General features: G+C 41.6%; 1 protein-coding gene across 1 annotated transcript in view; it reads right to left on the bottom strand.

The window, feature by feature from the left end:
• The window catches only part of LOC306753808 (myosin phosphatase Rho interacting protein), a gene marked incomplete at its 5' end in the record, with an annotated part of 45474 nt that extends 21079 nt beyond the window's left edge, over positions 1–24395 (bottom strand). Inside the window, 5 exons of the mRNA XM_079237725.1 lie at positions 1100–1184; positions 3264–3415; positions 20067–20132; positions 21937–22014; positions 24276–24395. Of these exons, the coding sequence (XP_079093851.1) occupies positions 1100–1184; positions 3264–3415; positions 20067–20132; positions 21937–22014; positions 24276–24395 (501 nt within the window). The remainder of the gene's footprint in view (positions 1–1099; positions 1185–3263; positions 3416–20066; positions 20133–21936; positions 22015–24275) is intronic.
• Between the last annotated feature and the right edge of the window lie 1686 nt (positions 24396–26081).

The raw sequence follows: 26081 nt of genomic DNA, 5'->3' as shown, positions 1-26081 counted from the left end.
ACCAGGTGAAACTATGTATGTATTTGAAGTAAGTGACCCGTTCTGCACCAATTAAAACAGAACTACATTGTTGAAACATAATGCAAGTATTTCTTTTTAGAAATGTGTATGACAATGTGTAAGCTTGTTATCCACACCCTTTACATATACAGGTATACATTTATTTAGGATCATGTGGAATGCATAGACTACATGTATATTCAAAGTAGGCGAACTGTTCTCCATCTATAAAAACATAACTACACTATTGGAATCATGATGCAAGTATTTAGTTCAGGAAAATAGCTGACAATGTTTAAACATGTCATTCACACTCTTTAATATCGACCACTGCAATTCATCTAAACATGAATACATTTAGGAGTGTGTGGACTGCAGTCTATTTAACCATTGAGACTGCCACATCATGTGACTCAAGAATGGAAATATGGATAGCTGTTCATCATGTTGCTGGCAGAAGAAAAACAATACATCTATCTCTCTCTCTAGGGGGAAAACAGCTGGTGTAGTTTGAGTGGTATAAAAAGCCTCCATGCTGCATACTTCCACAGCACATGTCGTCCTAATAATATAGGCATGTTCTTTCTTTGCTGGAGCAATGGAACAATTGCCACATGGGGATCACATATAAATGCTCAATTTATCTCAAACAGTGTGGATATAAAGTCACATCCATCTTAAAGGTTTGCATTAAAAATCATACAAGGAGGCACTCATTATCTGTCTTTTGAATTGAATTTAGTTAGAAAGGCAGAGAATGTCAAACGAGCACAGATGCAGCAAACTAAATATGCATCAGAAATGTTGCTGCACTTGGTAACACTATGACTAAATTCTTTAAACACCTCAACCTAATAATATACTGTTCATCTGTATTCTCAGTAAAGTTGTAACATCATCCTTATTCTCTGCTTTACGTGTGCACAGGTCTCCCCTGGTTCAAGCTTGGCAGGATTACACGGCATTCAGAAGCCAGAAATCAAAAGCAAAAGTTTCACACATGACCTTCCTCTGAATTTGGTTGCTTACTAATCGTACCTTCTTCAGAATGAGCGAAGTAAAAGCACTTTGCAATGGAGTGTGTGAATAGGTGCATTACCTGGTGAGTGGGTGGATCAACCTTGCGTTTTTTCTTCTGGTTCTGCTTGTTGGTCCTGGGGTACACAGTCAGAGCCTCCTGCCACCTACGAATATGGAAACAGTCAAAGAGTTGTTCTTGGGAAACTAAATGCAGACTGCACAAACCCTGCACCCGTAGCGGATCAATATGTGACAGGACAAAGTTCTCTGGAGCCAAAGATTAATCCCTTCCACTTGTCAGGTAAAGCATGTGCATGACCCAACACCAACAAACAGTGAACTAGTGGAGCGTAAGAGAACCGTTCATCACCATCTCATCACCGAGGTGGCAACACAAAGTATCTTAAAGCCTGGTATGGTAACATTTAATCATTAACATTTGCTGTTTTGCTCTGATCAGTTTGCTCTTACTAAAAAGGCAATTCACAAGGACATGATGGTCAAATTAGCCAAGGTGGATTTAGACTGAACTAAATGCCTGAAAAGCATAAATGTGTTGTTTTTTTACTACTCGGCACAAATAAGACTCCCACAGTTTTCAGCTTTTTGTTGCCTCTGTGCCATCAGACTCTGCTGTAGCACCATTATTCTACTTCTACAAGGTCATATGTATGTATGTGCATAGTCAGACAAATCATCTGGATTGATACCAGCCCAGAACCATGCCCATTCTTGGTCAACACTAAAACTAGACTAAAATGTTCATGGTTTAAGACAAAGTATCCAGAATCTTAGTCTACTAAACACTAAAAATAGAGTACAAATATGAATGATTAATTTGACAAAATATAACTAAAAACACAACTGGACTGATTGATCTTAAGACTAACTAATATAAATACTCTATATACTCTAGCAGAATCAATACAAGTTTAACAGAACAAGGAAAGACATACAAAAGAAAACATTTTGTTTAAATCTTGCTTGTTACAACACTGTCAGATATCCGCAACATTTGCGGGGGCTAATATGATGGTGTGATGGCCCTCAACCAACACATGGGAGCAAGATGACGGGAGAGTGGGAGGTGTACAGTGATGCAGCAGGTAGCATAACGGAGAGTAGGTGTTGTGAGTCAGTTCCCTAAGAATAGCCATAAGATGTATTTTACAGTCAGGGAAGGAGAGTGCACCGCTGTGGGGGAGAGGGACATGAGACAGGTTCTTCCATATTATTCATTTCAAAATTCCATACATTTCCAGACTCAAATTTCCAGACTTCTTGGCAGATTTTTCAGACCATATTTGACATCTGAGTACAAATGGCTCAATATTTTTTCAAAATAAACAATTAGTGCCACACTGTGACCCTTGTATATGGCCTCCAGTTGCTGCTACCCCCATGTTGGAGATGTCAAACATCTTTGCATTCAGCTTTATTTTCCCATTTGGAATCTGCCAAACAGGCTTTATATTTGGGATCGTCAAGCCAATCCTCAGTGCAGTTACCCATTGTGGCCGTTCAGTCCACAGTACTACGCAGACAGTTAGACAGTTAGATGACATTTCACTGTCAAACATCTTGCACTTGGCTGTTTTGCAGGCTGTGACATACAGGCACAAAGGCAGCTACAAAGGCAGCTCTGCGAAGGAGTGTGCGTTCAGCTGCACGTCATACTTCTTGCCTTGCTTTCGAAGAAATCTCGCTTGCTCTGGTCTGCGCTCTCTCAGATGCTGGTAAACATGAAACATGCTTGCTTCTATGATCAAATTCAAAATCTGAATTTTATATCTCAAACAGCAGGGTAAGCAAACACAAATATTTTCCATTCTCTTTTCTTTTTCCATATTAATTCCATATATGTTTCTGCACTGCCTTGTGATCTGGGTCCAGGCATACGGGGGGTTTGTGAACACAGGTGGAAGCCAAGAGAGTCAGGGAGAGGCAACAGTTCAAGAATGTGCACTGTCACTGCAGTGTGGATTGCAAGGCTCTGGAAAAGCACAGCCCAAAAGGAGACAGCAGGGGGCAGAGCAGTTTTGGCAGCAAAAGCAGCTGCTCACAACTATTCTCCCTCATCCAGGTCTCCATCATCCCTATTAATTCAAACCAATGAACAAACAAAAACCATAATGCCCATCTGAAGGAATTATTCAACATCATGAATCTCTATATATGAAGATATAATGGCATATTTGTAAACCCTACATGAACAGATCACATTCCTGGTTATTATGCCTTACCCGTTGATAATTTCTTTACACTCAGCCCGTATGAAGTGCTCTTTGTCAGGGGTCAGGATGCAAAGAGAGTTCTTCTGACCCGTCCTGGACTCTCCATCAATGACGTCGGAGCACTGGTTCATGTTGATTGTACCCTGAGGTAGAGTGCTGGGCTGTGGGACACAACAGAGACGCATAGATAAAGTGTTAAGTGGCGAAGACAACAGACGTGCCCACACATCACATATATCCCTCCACATGGTCTGTCTTCTCACACAATCCGCCCCAGCAATCATTTTCCTGCCAATCTTGGCAAACCACACACATATATCATGATATAATCACAGTCTGTGTGCAAGAAAATGTTCTTGTTAAGGGTCCTGTGATATTTTCGTTTCTTGCGATGTGAATCACAGCATTTAAAAGAGAATAATTACATAATTGCATCATATATGTGCGGTTTGATTTTTTTTACTTCACATTCTCCATTTGTAAAGGAAGGTATCCTTCTGGCAATAATCAGTGTGATTTTAGGCAGGGAAATTAGGGAGTTGTCCACAACTCCAATAGACTCGGCATGGTATTATTGTCAACAGTTGCCACTCTATCCAGGCTTAAGTCCATAACCCCCACAGAAAAATGTATAACTTTTAGTAGCTCTGCAAAGAAATTTGATCAAAAAAAGGGTGGCATCTATAAATCAGGTGCATACAAAACAAAGACATGAAATCATACTAATTTGCATTATTTATTAAATGAACCAGAGTGTTTTAATTAAAGATTATTCATATTGCAGCCGTTCCAATGTGAATATAGCCTGTTGGTGGTTCAGCAAAAAAATCGACAGACACATTGTGTCAATAGAAAGAGCCTGAATGGACCAGTGAAAAAGGACTGAAGAAATGTGCAAGTTCAGAGGTTTACTAAGCGGTTATGAGTTTAATCTGTCCGATGCCTCGCTGTGAGATGTAAACCCAACTATGCATACTACCACGGATGCCATCTGTCAGTTATAAATATCATGACCAAAGGACTTCCACAGTAACACTACTTTGTGTACAATGACTTAAGGTTTCCACATCCAGGTTTATGTAAGCATGCAGTGGCTTTGTGTGTAGGCACGGCTCATTTACAATGAATGGAGACATGCTCGCTCAACTCTTAACAGATGAAATAATGTATTCATAGTCCATTACAATGCATCGCTCTGAATTAACCCATTTTGGTAGTCATGCAGTTTTTGTAAATTATGCTTTTCTACATGCAAAGTACGTGTTCCGATGCACTATTAGATGGACAGTACTTACAGAAGGTAGATATTTGCACACATATTACTAGATCAGAAAACTGACGTTTGCCTTGTCTGACCTCCAAATGACTTACGCAAGCAACGGGAGGGAGCCACAATAATCTTCGGTTAACCGAGGAATTTATATCTGTTCAATGTAAAGTAAATGAGTACTGCATGACTAAGCACACTGGGCATGGGTGGATGTTTGAACAGCTCTTGGGCCCTACCTTCACTGCACTAAACATACAGGCTGAATTATAGACACCAAAATGCCACAGTGGTTCCAAACTATAAGTACCATGTAGCCCCAGATGATAAATTACAGCCCTCAGCAAATCAGAATATATTAGGAGATAGAGATGGAAACAAAATTAAAAGGCATCCAATTCATGTGTGCTATTGCATTATACATCTAACTCAAGGACATCATTTATGCAGCATAACCATAGCCTGTCAGCAACGGAAGCCTCTAATATGGACAGAGAAGTCAATAGTTAACAGTTTGTGGTAATCCAACCCAGTGGGGAGATGTTTACTTCATTGCTATTAAATGTCACTTTCATTCATGACTCTCTGACCACTGTCTATATTGTAGCAGACAGTACAGTCAAAATGTGGTACAACAAATTGGAAAAAGAGTAATAAAAATAGTATATTTCACATAAACTATGGTAAAACAAGAGTGCCAGGGAGGCAGTTGGGCATTATGTTTTGGTTCAACTTCTTATGGTCATGGGTTTAAAACCACAGAGGGCTCTTAACACTAAGGTGAGAGGCCAGGGCAACAGCCGGGCTTGACAGACTGATGGACAAATAGACGTTGGGACAGCTGGACGAGGGCCTAGGCCTGCTTCACACTGGACAGAGAGACTGGCGTCAGCTTGACCTGAGAGCCCTGTCACTCTCAGACATGGAGAGAGGAAGGAGGTTTGGGGACAGAGGGTGAGAAAAGGGAGATTAAGTCTCAAGCTGGTGGTCAAGGAGAACAGCAGTGCAGCAGGAAAAAAAGGGGTTTTGTTGGACCGAAAGGCCATCTGTCTGTCTGAGTAAACAAATCAAGAGTACACCACACATGTGGGCTTGAGCTGGAGTCAGAGGAGGATAAACAGCTAAATATTTCAAATTCTAGGAACAGTTGTACAAGCAGCTTAAGCCCCCAGTTTTATAATCACAGCATCAGATTTTCTCAGACATTGAAAATAAATCAGAGATTGACAGCTCTGATTAAAAACCTATTTTCACAAAGCTGCTCACCTGTGAGTGAGATTCGTTTGAGAGCTTACATAAAGCAGGTGGTTGGTGAGAGCAGCACGGGACTGCTCGCACCCTCCCTGCCCCAGCACAGTGTCAGCTGAGCACCAATACACACCCCTACTTTGGGGCCAGCCACCACGGCTCTAGCCCCCAGACCCAGGCCCCTTGAACCCACACCTCTCCGTCACCTAGCCTAGACCCAGTCCCTCTTCCCGGGCCACTGCTCTCCACAATGGGCCCTTTGTGAAGCAGCAACAGTTCACACAATGTGGGATTGTCAGCGCCACAGTCCACAGAGCCACTCCTCCCCTTAACTCTCAACAAGGAAGTGACCGAGAGACAAGAGGCCAAACAAATGTCCTTTTGTGATCAGAGCATGGAAATTATGAAACCAGCATAAACTTATTATAGTCTCTGAAGTCGTTCAGACAATAATATGAATACTGTCTTGATGGGAGACAGGAACAAATCAGAAAGAAATGTGGTTCCTCTAGGGCCATCTGTGATGACTGGAGGGGCAGGAAGACATTTTACATCAGCACCAATATTTATAGGGATGCATATGTCTGTGGGAAAAAAATGAAAGCAGCAGCTGAATTAGCTAATTTAGCTGTCATACAGTAGTAGTCTTCATCAGAACTGTGCAAACATCAAATCAAAATATTGTACATTTTTGAATCAAGTACATTGATAGTATTTGATTTATGAATTAGAAAACTTGCATTACATCTAAAACATTATTTTTTAAATTTGTTTTAAGTGCTTAAATAAAAACAATTTTCCAATGCAATACAAGTGTACAGAGACACTATTCCCAGTATACCCACTCAGGAAATACAACTGATCCACTGCATAGTTTAGTCCCAACTCTCCTCTCCTTACCATAGAGCAATCATTTGTCTTGTGATCTCTAACCAGATGGTGTGCATCATTACAACAGTGTTCATTAGGAACCAACTCTGTGTTTAGAAAATGGTAATTAGCATGCCTTAGCGCTCTTGGCTTCCTTCATTCTTGGTCATTCTGCAGCTTAGCAAAACATCCCATTCTCCCTTATGACACAGCGGGAGAAATATTTGCTTCTTTTGGCTGCTGGCTGGTGATCTACTCTCAATTTTGGTTGAAAAGCAAATTCTCTTCCTCTGCCATCAACATTTTTGGGTTTGACAGCCTCATTCCTAGTCATGGAAAGTAGAAGTGCAGTTAAACTGACTCAGTTAAGAGGAGCATGAGGGAATGAAATGGCATTTAATCATAGGATCAGTCACATATTTCAACATAAATCATTTTCTGATTAATATTGTATCAGTATCTAAATACCGGTTATTGCTCAATGTCCAAGGTAGTTATAAACACCTGAAGTTGATCAGAAACATCTGTTATTTGGCATTAGGTGCCAGTTTGTCTGCCAATGTTGGTTGTGACTAAATCAAAAGCTACAACGTCACTCATTAAGTTACAATGCTCTTCTTCAGACATGTAACAGCAGGATCCTCCAGTTCGTCACCCTGCACCCGAAGTCATTTGACTTTGATCACTGAAGACATGGAAACCAAAAGGAAAGCCGATGAACTGGCCTTGCTTCACCCTGACTCATGAACATGGCCTGGAATCAGGTCTCTTCAGGGTCCAACATCCTCTGCTCGTTACCGATAACAGCAATTATGCAATGAATCGTTCCATGGCAACACAAGACAACAGAGGTAAACACACATTTTTGATACCAGCGAGCATGCCCAAGAAACCAGCTGCGGGGGAAACGTCCTCAGGTGCCAGACGGATGGAGTCACCTTAAGTCTTGCTAAAGAGGAATACCAAACCTCTCTCTCTTTCCTTCCCAAATCCACAATAATTATACAAACACAGATATACATTGCAATCAGGCCAGGAACTAGAGCTGACAGATTGGTCATGGGCAAGGTTACAATCATCACAGTTCCAGAGTCTTCACGGCCCAATAATTACACCCCAATATCGAGACATTAAGCCAGTACAATCACATGTGGTATTTACCTTATAGCCTCACTTATAATACCAACCCTAACCCTTACCTGTACTTTAGATAAACATATAGCTCTATAAAACCAGACTAAACCATATGGTGGATATCTGACATCTCTATTGCAGGGCCAAGTGTAGTCCTCCAGGGACTCAGATACACCTCACTCCACTGGTATGCTTTCAAGACGTTCAAATGAACGCTACGTTGTAGGCATCTGCTCTGCACCGCATGGAGGCTAATTGTGAGAGCACTGTATCGAGACGATATTTGGAGGAAAAAATCCAAACATTTCACACATAGTTGTAGCAGGTATTTCAGAGCGGACTGTGGGTGGTAGCAGTGCTGCATCTCTTCTGGAGAATGATGAGAGAAGTGGGTGGTTTAATGCTGTGTTAAGAGGCCAGCAGTTGACAAATGCAGAGGAGGAGGAAGAGGAGGAAGAGCTGGAGGACGAAGAGCCATTTACTCCGGCGTGTACAGCAGAGTTCTTTTCAAAAAAGAGGCTAGGATCGCTCAATCAGATGCAACGGTACTTGAGCTACATGAACCAGAGCTATGGCAACCAGCAGTGGTGGCAAGCTCAGAATAATTAAATGCATGCGTGGGTGCAAAATCATACAATGTATCAACAGTACATGGTTTTCTTATTCTATTGCATACATAACTGTAAATTAAGCTTTGTCAATTGTGCTTATGTAATGTTCATCATTTTAACGAATGAATAATTGTAAAACCCAGACTGATTATGAGAAATGAGCCAGTCTTTGTGTAGGTGGTGACAGAGTAGATGGGCGGCTGCAAAAACAGGTGCTACGATCGAGTTGTGTCATGTTGCGTTGGCTGTTGAGACTCAGACAAAGTAGAATTACTGTGAGTGTGTGTGGTTTTCCAGATGGGTAACTTTTTCCTTTCTGTGCTATCCAACTCCATCTCACATTCGTCAAGGTGCTCCTTTCTGCTCTGCACACTTATGCCTCATATTGTAGACCGCTTACATTTGTAAACTTCTTTCTTCTACGTCTGTTATGTGAGCTTGCTCTACTTATCAGTTCAGTTTTTACACTCTACTTTAGTCAGAGCGAACTAGGGCTGAGCAAGGAACCAAATTAATTAGATTAAATGAAATGTATGTTTTTGCATGATGTGTAGCAAGCCCCAAGAAAGTGGGAGGAGTGCCAGGCATTGAAGCACATTTTTACATAATGGTTTAACTAACTCTTTCCCAATGTGAGTCTCTTAAAAAAAAAAAAATGCACTACCAATTTTATTTATTTTGTCTCCATGAAATTATGTTTTTCTTGTCAATTTGGCATGGCTGACTGCTCAAAACAGTACAATACCCACGAGTTGCCATGGAGAAGCAGTCTGTCAGAGGTGTGAAATGATCAAAGAGCCATAGTTGCTTAATTTACACAATCCAGGTGAATTGATTTAAACTGTAAAACCAGTTTTCTCGACATCTCTACATTTTGGGATGTGAAACATTTTAGTTTTGTCACGTATCGCAGTAATATCAGTGAACCGTGGAGGCAGTAAAGTGTGGCTTCTGCATGTGCACTTCACACTGATAACACAATTAGGTCCATAATGAAAGACATCAACACAAGACAGTAACACCATTCACCAATACAAACTCTCTGCAACTTCAACTCCTCCAAGGACAACAATCAGTACAACTGGATAACCTGAGGACTGCTTTATATTTACCACACCACTACTAACCAGTGATGCTCTTCAAGTATCTTACTGTTTCTCTCAGTACCATCACTCACTGACTTCTAGAGCAGTAAATCCTAGAGTTGCAGCTCAAGGATCAGCTTTTTGTCTCCACTGCAAAAAGCAGTTGTACCAAGATCACAGTGTGCCCCAAAACAGCAGAGTCTGGATTACTGCAGCGTCCCATACGGGGCTCTGACACAGCACTTTGTTCAACTTGGCCTACTTTCCAGAGACCCATAATTTGCAGTTGCAATAGTAAAGTCGCATGGTCCAAATTAAAACTATCCTAATCAAAATACAAGAGGGACATAAATATGTTTCACACTAGCACGACTAAGAAGCTAGTTTCTGAAACTCAGTCTACACTGTGTGAAGAAATGACATAAGACTGAGTCCAGTCAGGCTTCCATTACCTCTTTGATAATGACTGCAAATCTGCCAAAGCCGAAGTCAACGCAAATTAGCCCATCAGGCAGAAAGGAAGGGAAAATGGGGAGGCATTGGAAAATGTTCCTTTGGGAATTCAGCTAATACCTCGGTTTTGGAGCTGGCAGTTTTTCCACAGGGCTGAAGGGCTGCTTCCTACAAGCCCAGGTCTTGGTGGTTAGCAGTTAACCTGCCCAAAGCCGTGCTGACAGCAGATCACTTTGAAGGCTCAGAGAAGATTCAACAGGGAACAAAATCTTTGGGGCAAAATTAATTTCCAGATGTTATCTGTGTTTTAGGACTGGTTCAAACTCAAAATGTCATAACAAGTATCAATACAGAATGTTCCTCTACCAATACGCCAACAAATATGTCTTAAAATCCTTAACTTTCCTGAAGATAAAGCATTTATCCATAAGCCAAACTACTTGAATGCATCACATCTCAACAGATATAGTAAAAATAAGTAATTTTCCTTTTTGTGTAATTGCCACATTTATGGTTAAACTAGACAGTATATTAAGGTTTGATACCAAGTTTAGTGATGTCCGTGGAAAGATTTAGAATATAAACCATCAGACACAACAATATAATATTTACAGTATGTATTCTGGTTCAGACATCTTCATATTGTTGTATATTTTAGCTGATCAGCTTGTCAACAATGTCTATTTATTAGCACATTATGTTGCATTATAATAATCAGCATTTCATTGCAGTATTTATTTATATATGTACAGTTTATTTTATTTAGTAGTTAATATTTCAAAGTACAAGAGTTTATTTATACAGAGGGGGCATTTCTTGTTGCTTTTTTCTTGAGAGAAAGCGCAGAGGAGAAAGCACTAAGCTGATTAGGTGCCGAGATGGATGTAGGCCAGTTCATGGCTGCTTGGATTTGGCATTTTGGGCTAGGTCCTAAAGAAACTGGAGTGGGTTAATAAAGAGCGAGTGGAAAAACAATTAGCAATAAGCCAACATACTTACATTGCAGGTTATGGAGATTTTACAAACAAGACCTAAAGATGAAATAAGGCGTTGTACTTCTGAGATGTGTTCACTTGCATAACAAACATTTCTATCTACAGCTATACCCTTGCTATTGTATTCAAATGAATTATCAACAGACTAGGGCTGGAGCAATTAATCAATTAAATTGATTAAAAACAATAGATCAATTGTAACGTTACACTATGTCATTGATTTTAGATTTTGTTTACTTTAACAGCCATGTATGAGTGAGAAAATGGCTTAAACTGACATTACAGACGGTTTCTATCTGTTAATCATTTCCATTATGTATCTTGCCCAACACTGGTGCAACATACATTTGCCAGTTTCTATCCTGAATGCAGATTACTCTACTCTAATCAAATCGGAAATAAAAATAAATAAAATCATATTCAGAGTATTAAATTAATTAGCAATTAGATTAATCGGAAAAATAATCATTAGATTAATCAAGAAAAACAAATCATCGTGTGCAGAACTATACCAAACCCAACTCCTAGGTCGCACTTTCTTCCCGTCTAAAAATATCTAGTCTGCAAAGCTCTGACTTTAACAGGTGGTTGGATTGGTAATTCACAAAGCTGAAGTGTAAGGTTAAAGGTCATCCAATACACCTGCACCTGTTGCAACTCAGAAAGACATTCAACTGCAGCTGTGGCTACTGCAAGCCATCACAGGGCAGCAGTATTAGACACTTGGTCTCGGGCCAGGTTACAACTGGACTTCATCCAACTGAGACGTCGTACTGCAGTGATGTAACTGATCAACCTCTAAAACGCACGCAGCTTTAGCTCATGAGAAATTGTGTAGCCAAAAGTTATTTAATAACAGATATGACCTCAATGTACTGGTGGGTTACAGTGGTATGAGTAACTCACACTTTTCTTACACGTGTCTCAGTGTCCTTACATCCCCACCATCGCACATCCAGACACCTACCCACACACCCGACTGTTTTATTAGTGCCTGTCTCAGGGCTGGCTAACCTCTCACCCTGATGCTTTAAATGAAACCTTTTGTCGGTGTCCTAGTCTAGTGTTGAGAACAAACTGAGCGAGCAGTCCGCCAGGTCGACCATGTTTTTTCTTTATGGACAAGGGAGGGTTTGGGGAGGGAAGTTACACAATACAGCTGGCTGCTCTCGGACACAAATGATTTATTGGCCAGAGAGAACTGGAATGAAAGACAGAGATGCAAGAGAGTGGCATAATAAGAGTAAGTGAGGAGACGAAAGGATAGAAAAGTGAATCGGACTGAGTAATGGGGAAAGTAAAAGTGGGGACCATGCAAGTGGAGTGGACACTAGTTTAGCCTTTCTCTGGATAATGAATAGCTGGAAATCATTAAAAAGAACAAGAAATTTAAGCAGGGTACAGAGAGAAGGATGGTAGAAGACATCCTGAAAAAAAAGAGCCTTTTAAGGACTTCTCACCATGGACCATCTAGCCTTATGCTCAAGCCAGGGCAGTCATTTTCACCAAGAAAAAGTTAAAAGAGAGGACAAGTTCACCATCAACCGGAATCCTACATCAATAGAAAATTGATACCTTATGAGAAGTCATTTGTCATGAGCAATATATTACTATTTCACTCTGGTGCTGATAGACCTAGTGCCCTGTGTTAAATGATCCTGTCCACAGGCTCACGCAACAGTGAACACCAATATAATAATAGACCACAGGGTTGAACACAAGGACCGTCTCCACTGGCTTCCAGCCCGTATTAGCTGAAGCTCAAAGTTAGAGTAGAACCTTAAAACCAGTAGTTATGTTGTTAAAGGTGCAAAATGATTCATTTCTGATATGTTAAGAGAAGATATGAGCCTACTTATTGACGTGTACTGACTAGCACCAATTTGTCTATGCATTTCAATAAATGTCAATAACCGTAGTCCCATTTTCAATGAGAGCCCTTTTTGCTCATCCAATCAAAGAGAGCCAGCTTGTCCCCCCCTTGCTGTGTGTTTGAGAGTGCATACTGGAGGAAAATGTAAGATTGACAGTAACTTGAATCTAATAAGTCATTTGAAGCCATTATAGACTCATTAGGTCTTTTGGCTCTGACTGACTGCTCACTCACTCACTCACTGAGAGAGAGAGAGAGAGAGAGAGAGAGAGAGAGAGAGAGAGAGAGAGAGAGAGAGAGAGAGAGAGAGAGAGAGAGAGAGAGAGAGAGAGAGAGAGAGAGAGAGAGAGAGAGAGACGTCAGTTGGAAAGCATGAAACATAGAGAACAAGACCTAAAAGCACAATTTAAGTTGTGTTTTCAAATCAGCTGAGGTCTTATTTCAGGGCAGCTCTCCATGTGTCTGTACACTAATGACACGTTTAAAGATAAAGACATTAAAAGTAGCCAGAAGGGTGCCATGTAGATTAGTGGCTCACACCAGGTCAAACTCTGGCGTTTCATGTTCAGAGAGCAGACTTGGTCCTGAGCCAGACAGGGTTACTGTACTTCTAAAGGAGTCAAAGTATTTAAACAGTGAACAAGTGGAGGAGATAAGATTTGTTTTATCTTGGCCACATCCGTAATGATGTAGTGCTCAGGTCAAAACTGAAGAGCACAGACAAAGTCAGACAAAAAGGCAACAGCAAGCCAGATTGGTCATAGATCAAGAGAAAATTCAACCCATGAGACCTTTCACTGCATTCAGCTAAATCATACCCTTCTGGTAATGGTTAACCTGTGTCTCTTCAGAAAGCAAAGCACTCAGTTGGAAAGTGGACCCGCATGTTGGGTCACTTAGAGGACAGCAAGCCCCTTGATTAGCGACCAATGTGAGCAGGTGGATAAGAACCTCTGCTTAAGCAGGGATGTACGGTGTCTTCACAGACTACCAAACTGCTTCTGGCCTGATATCTGGAGAAGATGTAGTCAAGTTAGCCATGTCCGTGTCAGGTCAATCATCTCTCATGAGAACAGAGCAAGGCTGACTTCTTGGCTTGGATCTGACGGGGAGACTGTGGCTGAAATACATGGTGCATGGTTTGGGTTGACAAAACTAGGCCTGCACGATATGAGGAAAATCTGCATTGTGCAATAACAGTTCAATATTGCGATAAATAAACAAATATTGAAATGTGCATATTAGCCACTCATTGCTTATGTAGACCTCCTTCTGTCTATTTTCAGAACAGAGTTAGAATTAAATATTTTAAAAACTAAATGTTTCTACAGCAGCAACAGAAATATTTACAAAAGCAAAGTCACTATATAAACTCAATGTCAATAAAATAAATAATATTCCCGAGTTTCTAAAGACTGAAGAGCACAGACATTAGTCATTATGAGTCTTTCATCCCGTCTTTAGACCTCCCTGTGATGTCAATCCCTGCCTTCAGGTACCGCCGGTAGAGGGAGGAGGGGCTGCTTTGTCAGCCAGCAGCAGAGTTTACAAGAATTGGCCACATTTTAAGATCGGTGGCAAACCGGTATGTTTTTCTAGCTTTTGTAGCTGAGGGTTATGTTGTACCGATATTTAACGAGGGTTATAAAATAATACCACTGAGGCTCACTAGTCTGCACCAAGACGGTAAAATTCTTTTCCTCCAAGCTTGTCAACAACAGCGCGTCACCGCTTTACTCCATCCGTTCCACATTTCACAATAAAATCCCCGAACACATACACTTTGTGTCCCTCCAGGACTTGTTCGCTTCCAGGACTGTGAAGCGGGCTAGGAAGATTGTAGCTGACTCCTCTCACCCTGGACACAAACTGTTTGAGTCCCTTCCCTCAGGCAGGAGGCTGCGGTCCATCAGGACCAAGACCTCACGCCACACTAACAGTTTTTTTCCCGTCGGCAGGTATGTCTAATGTATGCACCTTCCGCATAGAAAAATTAACACTCAGAGACAACTCAACGAAATGGCATACATGTGTTTGCAACTGCTCAGTATTGGCCGAGCTAGCGTGCTGTCCTTGTGTAAACATAGCGCCGATGGGTGACAGTGCGGACGAAGCAAAATAAAATATTGCTTCTGTAATGCCTGTATCATGTTTATGCTTGCTAAACAGGTGTATTTAGAAATTATTGCCTTTACACTTGAGAAGGTTTTATTGCAATTAAAGTAACAAGAGTAGTAACAGTTAAGCTATATATATATATATATATATATATATATATATATATATATATATATATATATATATAGTTTAATACAGGGTTTTGGTTATTTGCTTATTCATCGCGTGTCTCAATGATTTTTGCATGTCATATCGCTCTGATGATTAAAATAGGATTTACCTTGCCAAGATACCTTGACATAAGGGATGCCATGTTGAGAACATTTTTCTCCACTGGTTGATAAACTCGTGAGAACATCGGCGTTACCAATTACATCTGACATTTTACAAGAAAAAATATTCAACGATGACGTTCGAGTCTCCCATTTGTTGTCGCAGAGTCAACTCCTACTGGTTGGTCGTGCCACCTGCGCAGTGGTTTCTAAAACTGGAGAGAAATAGGCCCCGGGTGTTGCACCCTCATTCTGGTCAGCCAACAGCTTGGGAATTCCTGGGATAAAACATAAACAAGGGAATGTCCCTCTATAAATATAGTAAACTGGGCGACAGTTTTGGGGATGTGGGATTGAGTGGCAGTTACAGTGTTGTAGGCCTTGATGATTACAAGCTGTATGAATGGCTGTTCCCATGGTTTTGTGGCTTTGTGCAATGGGAACAGTGACCCCACTGTAATCCATGGCTGTTTACATTCCAGCAGATCAGTTCCTACTGGAACCACGGGGAAGGAAGGGCAGGGGTTAAAGAAGACTCTCACGCACCATATCTCTACAAAACCAACACACTACTTACACAGAACCCACACTTTGTAAACAACCCACAATGATCCAATATGGAAGGCTTACACGGTCTCATCAACACAAGCTGTGATCAACATTGCATTTATTATTTACCCTTTTCCTTCCAAATCATCTGCTTTTCTCTACAATCCATCTTTCAATCCTAAATCATCTATCGATCCATATTGTACTGAAACACAAACTTGTGCACTGCAGGCAGTCTTAACTTGCCTCTCCACTCGGTTTCCCATGCCTTGCTGTGATTGGAGGACTGGAGATCCCCTGTAAGTATCCCTAATTTGATGGGGCGGGGTTGTCAGCCTCCACTTATTCTCTGCATAGAGAGCCTGAAGGCAACAACACAGTTCAGAGGCCCTGCCCACTCATCCATTCCCTAGAAAGCTATCCTCATTCACAAACCAACAAAAGCTCCTCAAAATTGGTTAAAAATAGCCCAAATTTCATGTATTACAGGGCTAGAGAAGAGAGAAGGTTTATGCATGTTTCAGCATGTCAAAATGTCTTAAAAGTTCGAGGGCAAACCTTGCTCAGTGGTTGTATAAGCTTGTGTCTGAAAGATTCAGGAGAGAGGCAACAGCATAGTGTACCTCAGGTTAAAAGAATGCACAAATCTGTGGGAAATGGAGGGAAGTTTGTCGAAACTCTCTCAGTTCTTGGACTGTGCTGTGGGGCAGGGGTCCACTATTTCAATTCCAGTAAACACCGGAAATGAATTGAGTTAAGATGAAATGAGAATGACTTCAACGACTGAAATGCCATGAGAACATCATGTTCTCCTTGGAGCAACAATGGATGTGACTGTGGTGCAGACAGTCAACTGCAGGCAATGCAGTCTAAAGGCAAACGCCAGTCAAGAGCCTCTGAATGGGCCTTTTGTGCAGTGCAACTCAACAGGTAGACTGTTTGCAGGTATACTGTGCATGTTAGATCGGGAATGAAATACATTAATTGACAAGTATCAGAACAACGTCTTTTTCAATGCTTTCCAATCAAAGTGAGGAAATATTGTAAACAATGCACCGTCAACAGTCATAAGAGAGTTTCAGTGCAAAACAATGTACCAAAAGAAAAGAAAAGAGAACCGAGACCACAATGAAGATTGAGACATTGCAAAGAAAGATATTTCATCCAAGATCATATGATGAGGGGTGTGCGAGTGAGTCAGTGGGAAAAGGTTACGACGAGGTCAATGGGAGCTGGGTGTTGCGTGGGATATTTCGGACTACATAGCAAAGCAGTTATTAGAGTGTGGGTGTTGATCACTTTAACTTGCACTGATGTCATTAAAGTGGCTTTTTTGAGCTGCAGAGTTCTTTACACCCACATACCTGCCCTCAGCTTGAAGTGATAATGGATTTTGTGTGTGTATGCGTGTTTCTCACATCACTTAAACAACGTATTCACACAGTTGTGTTTGGATGGCCTCTGTTCACGTTGTTAATTTTTCTTTACCTCACCTCTAAATGATTATATGGCCCCATTTTCTCTCACTAGTGTTAACTCAAGGCGGCTGAAGTTGAGGGTTTCTCAAACCTTGCAACACCTGTTCCTGACACAGACTCTGCAGCCAAACACCCATCGGTCCCAGGTGCATTCAGTCACACAGCACAAACTACAACTCTGTCCGATACAGCTTTGCACATTAGTTTCTATGCCGTGTCTGATGGGCTTTTTTCAACAGTTAAACCTACTGTAGAAAGGCTTGCTCACCATATGACTAGAGACGACCTCAGCACACACACACACACTCATGCTGCGCTTCCAGTGTTCTGTCCTGCATCCCTTTAGTCGGGACAGAGACAGCCAGAGCTCTCCACAAAACGGAGAACAACTCTCTCCCATGTTACACATGCCATGGTAGACGGTTGCTGGACAAAGGGACAAAACATGTTGCCTTGGCAACGCTCCCCTGAAACAACTGCGTTGGCTTGCTCTGGGAAAATCTAGTTTGTACATTCAGCGAATACTAGAGACTGAATTGACAGTGGGAGTACATTTATCTAATTCCCATGTTTACAGCTAAAAAAAGTAAAGTGCTCAAATTTAGTCTTGAACACAAAAAACACTTCCTTCTTCGGAGGCCTATGCCAAAAACGATCGCTGAAAGCTGCACTAACACATTTGCCTTGCATGGCAGCACACGTTTGATGCTGGCCAACATTATCAGCTATTCGCCCTGTCCATCCTTCCAATCAGAATCCCTTTCCCTTTATCTTGTAGTGAAGCTACACTTTCTTCTCTTTACCACTTGTCTCTTGTACACAACGGCTCCGCAAAGCCACAGCTGCTCGAAGCATAACGCGATGGCAGTGGTGCGTTGTGTTGGGTGTTCACTGTAGGTGGGCAACCCCAAATCGATGGCTTCAAAAACTGTGATGTCTCCCAGGCCTTCGCTAACCCATTCCTTTTCCCTAGAGCTGTGCCACATCCTGCAGGTTGGGACCGCAGTCCATCTGGGTTTGGTTAGAGCCAAGACACAAGAGTCATAAAACGAGGCCGAGAGGAAAACAGAGGGGCACCTCATCTGCAACCCGTACCAGTGCTCTCTGATGTGGTCTGGAGCAACATTATACTGGCGAAAGCTGGCAATCTTTAAATTTGACCCGATGTCAATAACAATACAGCATTTAAACTGATCATAATGTCAGTCTCTTTCTTGTATTTAATGTGGAGTGTAGCAATCTGAAACATTTTGCACTGAATATTTTAACCGCATGCTATATGCATACTACTGCATACTTCATTGCTGTGTATCAAATTTCAAAACCATCTCACCCAGTTTGGGCAAATAACTTCGACATCAATGGTGCAATACATGTTGCAATAATGCCTAAGCTGAGATCACGTTAAAAAAAAGGCAAAAGCGATACTAGCTACTTGGATTTGATCAACAGTAAAAAAAATATCTGGTGTTATTAATACATATTGTATATTCAGGCCACGTTTTGGCACTAAATGTATTTTACGTCATTACTTATACTATGTATAAAAGGCATTCACTTTATGAAATCCTACAATGCCACTCAGACTCTAACCCTACCTGATGTTTAAACAGTCCAAATAATAATTGGACCCCTTAGTCCACAGAAAACGAGGGCCTGAGAGCCAATTAGCCAAGTTTGTGCAGCTGTTTATTCAACACTAAACAATTATTCTAATGAGTCTGGTGTGACAAGTGAGGTTCTATATTTAGTGTCACTTGATATTTCCAGCTCCAGACCCTTGCTACCCCACTCTCCTTTTGATCCTCCATTCAGAGCGGAGATGAAAAGATGAAGAGTGACATCCAGAGAAAACGATGAATGGAAGGAGAACATCCGCCTTTTTTCCTTTGTCTCTCCCAGAATACACACAAACACAATTTATTAAATAGAGTTTGACATTTAGGCCAAACATTTTTGGCATGTTTAGTACAATGAAAACCTTGGTTTAAGAAAACTTGGATGTGCTATGCAAATAGTAGCCTTTCCAGTCAACATGTAGCACATTTCTATAGGGGGAAGAAATGACCCTGAAGGGCACAGTAAAAAAAAAAAGATCTACACAGCATCCTAGCTCCTGCTGCTTCTATTACATAAACCCTCTCAGCGTATCTCTCCTCTGCCAGAGAATGCCACATACAGTATGAAAGGGTCAGAAGCAACAAAGCAAGTGCTGTTTCAACTACTTCTGCTTTCACCTCTTTTCAAAGCACGTTCACGTTTAGAAAAAAAACTGCAGTGTGCTGCTTCGGGTCAATCAATATTCAGTGTGGCCACGTGCTGCAGTGCCTATAGAACTATAGTATTGAAACAAGTGACCTAGAAACACACAAACTCAAAAGGAGACACGGCAGTCTAAATATGAAGTGTTTTATAAAACGTTTAGTTTTTTCGGAACAGTAAGGTACAATGGGGCTCTTGCACAATAAGTGTGTTAACTAAACACACACACACACACGACTTTTATCATTATTATTGTCAACAGCACAGGCTGTCACTCCTTTCCTTTTGACACTGCTGCGTTAGTTAGCTTAGTGTTTAACACGTTCACAAAATACTCTGTTGGATGAGAGAAAGCGCTCCTGTTAACAGCGACATCACATGCTGCAGGTATTCCTCTGAAACATCATCATTTGAAGCCTCTCTGCTTGAGTCAGAAATGACTTAACACTGTACTGTCATCGGATGTTTATTATAGTAAATCAAGCAACAGTAAAACCTACTGTAAAATAATCAGAGTCCTCAGGACCTTCTTTTAATTCAACTGAAAAGAGAGGAAACCTTTTTTTTTTTACTATCCGGAAGAAAACTTTCACTCACCATTTCGTCCAGAGCATAGCGTAGTAAGCCGTGCTCGTAAAGAATGAAGAACCTCCTCTGCCATTTCTGCAAAAAAAATAATGTTTTGAATTACTGACATGGTAACATCATAGACATAACAATCCCAGAAGTGAGCCTCATCAACATTTTGTAAAGGATGAAGCAACATGAGAAAGATATTTGGTTTTCAAAGCTGTATTGTATTTTACATTAGCCACTTTTAGCTATGACAGTTTAACAATCAGCTACTGTTAGAAGTATGAACAGATATTAAGTTTATAAAACGGCAGATTGTTTTACTGGATCTGTAAATTAATCTTTACATGTTGCAATCAAAACCCTGAATCTTGTCCACGAAACTGAACTGCATACACATACACCCAGTAAATACACAAGGGCTAGCAAGCTTTGGGAAACGGCTGCCATGAAGTGGCATCCCAGTTCTCTGCACACTTTCTATTACATCACAACTTCATAAGGGTTTCAAGCTGGAAATCAGATCGTTTTTCTTCATAAATAAATAAGAAAAAAAGGCTGGACACTAAACGCAAATAGTAAAACTCCTGTTTTTCCAATGCCATGTAAAATGCACATAACCTTAAAAAGATATCTGAGGTGCACAATGTTAATGGATCCCAGCCTACTGGGGAAGGTGAAGCCGATCATATTTTCAGAAGGGAGTAATTTTATCGTTTGATTACATTGTTAATTCTGTCAATATTTGTCCAAATGATATGGTGACAATTTGAATTGATCTTTTTTACTCATTGGCTTGATGCGCTTCCCCCCCCCTCCTTCCTAAATGCACCATTTTGTCTCAGGGTTAAATATCCTGGGCTCCAATTCCAACTGAGCCCAATCCATGAAATATTGAGAGGCATTTTGTAACCTAAAAGGCAGTGGAAGGTCTATAAGTGATGATATGCTTCACAGTTGATATTAAAAGGGTCACTGCAGTCATAACCATTAAAAAGGTGATAGATGTGTGTCTTACAGGGTTGTTGTTGGACAAAATACAGCCGCAGACCAGCATCCTGTCAGACTAAAGTGGTCCTAAAACATGACTCAGCCAACAAGTCAGCTCTTTTTTCTCGGTTATTTGTTTGTTGGTCAGTCGAAACCTGACCAACCTGCTGACCTCAGCACTACAGGCCACCAATTATACACCGGCGGTGAAAAGCTGATTGTAATAGTAGGCCGAGCACATGAGCGACTATGTCAAAGCAGCAGCAGTCTGTTGACAGTAGTTGAGTTGAAGGATCCAGAGGTGCTTTTCCCAAAACCCATATGGAAGCCATCAGTGTGGCTGTGAGAACTGAGACTTTTCCTTCTCCTCCCCCACATTCTCTCAACTCCTCTTTGGGATGTACCACCACAGTATAATCTGAGAGCTGATAAAGGAAGTGGAGCAGCAGAGCAAGTCTCCCATTACATGATGTTACGGGAGCAGGACTTGTGAAATAAAGTCAATATTAGGCTCATTATTGCTGGAGAATGAGACTTCTTCTGATAGAGGGCCAAGCCTCCCACAGGAAGCTGCTGAATTCATGAACCAGCTACAGGAGCCACAATAACCAGACCTCCTGTTTGTCAGGTGTCACATGAGAAACTAAATTAAAAGGAAATGCTAGCTTCTCAACTTACTAGCTGGCCTAATGTACTGAACTTTACCTATCTCATAGTCAAAGCTGTCAAACAAAAAATCACAGGCACTGCACATATTGACTCCTGGTAAAGTTGTTCTCTATGGGAAAAAATAAATACCCTTTTGTTTTCATTAAGCAGCACCAAATGTATATTAATAGGTAGTCAAAAAGAGCTGAAGAGACCAAACTATGTTCTGAACATGTCTAGCAAAGGAACCACTTACCCGAGATCTGTGTAAGGGATTGTCAAAATTTGTTCCCTCTGGTGCCAGTAGCAACCATCCTCCATATATAGGCTTTGCCTGGTGAAAGAAAACACAATCAGTCTTGAAAGCAAACACATTAACAGGCGCATTAACAAATCGGTTGACAGTTCAATTGTGCACATTTGAATTCACTGGGAGATCTAACTGGAGGCGCGTCCCTAGTTTAAAATTGTGTCCTAATATCAGACAGGATTACAAGGACACCCGCACACACACACACTTTAGCTCAACACCGGGAAGGTGTGTATTAGTCACTTGCTGCCTTGAGTTGACTGCAGGCTACATTCTCCAGCTGGCTGTATTCCAGAGTACCATGCTGCCCTGGGAAAAAAAGGAAAGGCTAACACACATGATTTTCCCTCTGATCCTCTAAGTGGGTGGACTGGTGGGTGGAGGGGGCAGCAAGAGGCAGAAGTTAGCAAGAAAAACAGTGGATGAGAAACAGGAGCGAGAAGCAGCACAGAGCTTTTGTGGATCCAGATTTGCAATTCAAACTTGCACTGAGAAATGCAAGTTGGCCTGGCAGTCTTTCTTAAATCGTTCTGATACTTGAACTCAAGCCATACTAGTAGTCAGCATTTGTTTGTGATCCCAAAAAAAAAAAAAGAGTTCTGCATAACCACCGCAAAGTTGTGTGTGCAGAAGCCCACATTTTACTAAATATGTTTACACTCTTACCTACACGTCAAGAGCTTAACAAATTAAGTCCCTTACGTAATACAACAGCATTCTGTCTGTGGCACAACAGCCAACAAATCAAGTCGAAAGCAGTGACATTTAAAGCCGCCTGGCACCTCTATGGCCCTCCATCAGTGGTTTTGATTACAGTCACAACTTCCTCCCATGTAAAGCCAAATATAATCCACTAAAATCCTGTTTCGCTTTAATTACAGGAGGTACAGCACATTTCTCAGCTCAGTGATTTTATAATCACAAGTCCAGCTGTAACCTTGGATGGTCAAGAGCTGGTGCAGACACAATGTTCAACTTTTGGAAGACAATCTGAGAAGCGACACATAGGAATAGCACCTGAGATGAGTTATTTGATAGTGTGACTGCAGGAAAGAACAGTTTGAAAGAAGTGTTGAGAGGGAATCACACTCATACTGGGACACTAGCTTGCTCCTGGCTTTAGTCTGAAGCCCAAGGAGAAACATCCTTCCTCACATGACCTGTCAGCAGCACAAATGGCCAGTCCTCCCGGGAGAGCGACATAGACAAGACGAATCAGGGTCATATTTTACCCTTCAAGGATTCAGTGGATAAACGGCACCATTTGAGTGAGTTTGCGTGTGTTCATTTATCAATCCCCCTCTCCCCCCCCCAACGTCTTACTACCCCACATCATAAATAAGGAGGTAATTCTGCACCAGTGGCGTGGGGTTTTGAGCGATGCATTGGTGGGGCGGCAAAAGTAATTAAAACAAAGTTCTGGGTGGAAATAGATTAATTGGCCCTCAGTATCTTCTTGTAGTTAGACGTAAAACAATGAACCACAAGGCCAGGCTGTCCCGGGTCTCTAGCCTCTGAGCACTGACCTTAACCTTTCACTGGGTGCAGTCATCAAAGGAGAAGGCTGATAGCCAGTGGGTCCGAAATTCCACAGAGAAGAACAAATAACCTACAGACTATTTCCATTCCAACAGAGGAGCCATTGGTCACGGCAGAGGAAACTACAGGAAAATGTGTACAATGTCAATTCGATGTTAGCCCTCACCCAGCCGTGTTGAAGACACCTCCGACAGAAGTAGCATCAGTAATATAAAGAAAGGGAATATGGGTGACTCTTGACCGGTTATAGGCTAACAGAGTTCAGTGTGCCCTGATGTCACCTTTTACAATCCATCAACAATGGCAGCGGCATCATTGGAACATCTCCATTTGTGAATATGGGAATGCAACATAGTAATAGGATTTTGACACAATCCAATTCATTCATAACAAACTCAAAGAAGTGTTAAAGCATGGGACATTATTGCAACTTTAAAGACAACTGCATCCCAAATGACTTAACAAAAGCAGTTAATAATGGGCTACTTTGCTGCCAGCAAGGCAGCCAGGTGGAGGCCTGCATCTGCATGAATTGAGGTCAATATACCAAGTTTCCCTTGGGCTGGAAACTAATTATGTCCAATTAGCCTAACCTTTGCACTTCACGGGCTATTGACACATGACAAACCGTTTGAAACGAGCACATCAAGGGGACAAGTAACAACAAGCTTTCACTTCTCCTTTCAGATCGGCTACGATATTATTATGGGACATGCAATATTAAAAAAACACAACCACTAGTTCACCTGGTTTAGGTCTTCGTCGTTCAGCAAATGGGATTCTCTGGGTTTGAAGCAGTTCTGGCATTTGCTTTTGTTGAAAATGTTGGCTTGAAATTTCCGACAAGGATTGTCTTTGGATGACATGATTGACGGAGAAGGCGACACACACACACACACACACACACACACACACACACACACACACACACACACACACACACACACACACACACACACACACACACACACACACACACACACACACACACACACACACACAAAAATCCCCAAAAGTTGTTTGAAAAACAAAACTACTCAATTCTCGCAGCCAGATGCGTTGAAGTCAACTTTCAGCTGGTGAAATATCACGGGACCCCCTTTCTGAGAAAGGAGCTTGAAGTCCATTCAATAGGAACTCGCGTGCTGACCACCTGTCCCGTGTTACCTGCGGCAGAGAGCCACCTCTCCTAAGTCATCTCTATGCCCGTCATCTTGCCTGAGGGGCCGCCAACGTTCACCCCGCTAACTTTAGTTTTTGTGTGCAGTCGTACGAAGAAGTTGTCAGACGAGTACTCGAAAGCGCAGACAGGTGTGTGTGCGCGGTCTTTCCCTCCTCAAAGACGTCCCCCAACGAGGTGTTGCCGTTTCCCAGGTGACATTCCAGGCCTCGAGCTCACTGCAAAGGTCCCGTCAGCCTCCATCGGGCGGCGCGGCTCTACCGAGGGAGCGAGTCCACTTTGGCCCCTCTCTCTCCGTCTCTCTGCCGAGCAAGTGACACCGCATTCATTGCCGTTAACACCGATTTGACGCTTCTAACGTCTCTCCTCAAGGCCGGACACCGTTATCCAACTTCACGAGCGCCATCGACTCGGCTTGTCACGCCGTTGAGTCCGTTCCGTCGGGTCCCGTTCGCCGTAGCACCGTTCCCGCTGGCACTGGTACGCAGTCTGCGGTTGGTGTTTTTGTGAAAATCCTCGTTTGGGCCGTACAACCGGGAGGTGGAGGGACGGGGGAGGGGCTCGGGAGCGAGTGGGGTCGTGAGCGACGGCAACCTTGACCAATCACACGCGCCCAAAACCGAGGCCGTGTTTTGACTGTCCAATAGGAATCCTCAAAAATCTCCAATACTCTCGCTCAAGCTAGGTGGGCTTTAAAGAGCCCATGATAACAAATAACAACTTCTATGTAGAACTGTGCTGTTATTAATATGAGCCTGAGCTAATATTTTTCATACCGAACTGAAAAGAAAGACTGCGGGCTATGTTTAGTCAGGTTACCCTCGTTATTAGGAGAGCTTATTACTTTAAATTATGTTTTTGTCGGAGGGGGTTGTGCTAATCTTTAAAGCCATAACAGGACAAGACAGCAACACAAAAAGTAAAAGTAAAAGAAAGGTAAGTATTTGTCCAAACATTTCTAATTATTTCCTTTTATCTAACATTAAAAAACTGTGTTACCTCAGATAAAAATGATACAGGCTAATTATTGAGGCTTTACTTGGTGATAACACCTTGGTTGTTTTATCTTTAATGGAGTGCATGCAACAGTCTAAACAATAAAATGCACTGAGTACACAGAAGCGTTTCTTCATAACCTACTTTAAACGGCTAATAAAAGCTACATCAATTTAATCATATATTTCTAATTCTATGCATGTTTTACACGTAACATGACACGGAACTCACTAACACAATAATCTTGGAAATTGCACTTAAAAATAATAGATTAATTAGATTTGATCATAACAGATGAATAAATAATATATGCAGAGCATGAATGTAATATACTTTTATATTTTATGGTTTAATTTGTTTACATTATCCCATTTTT

Source organism: Taurulus bubalis (genome assembly GCF_910589615.1).
Source record: "Taurulus bubalis genome assembly, chromosome: 2".
NCBI classification, from domain to species: Eukaryota; Metazoa; Chordata; class Actinopteri; order Perciformes; family Cottidae; genus Taurulus; species Taurulus bubalis.
The sequence above is the reverse complement of the archived record's forward strand: the minus strand, read 5'-3'. Positions and strand labels throughout refer to the sequence as shown.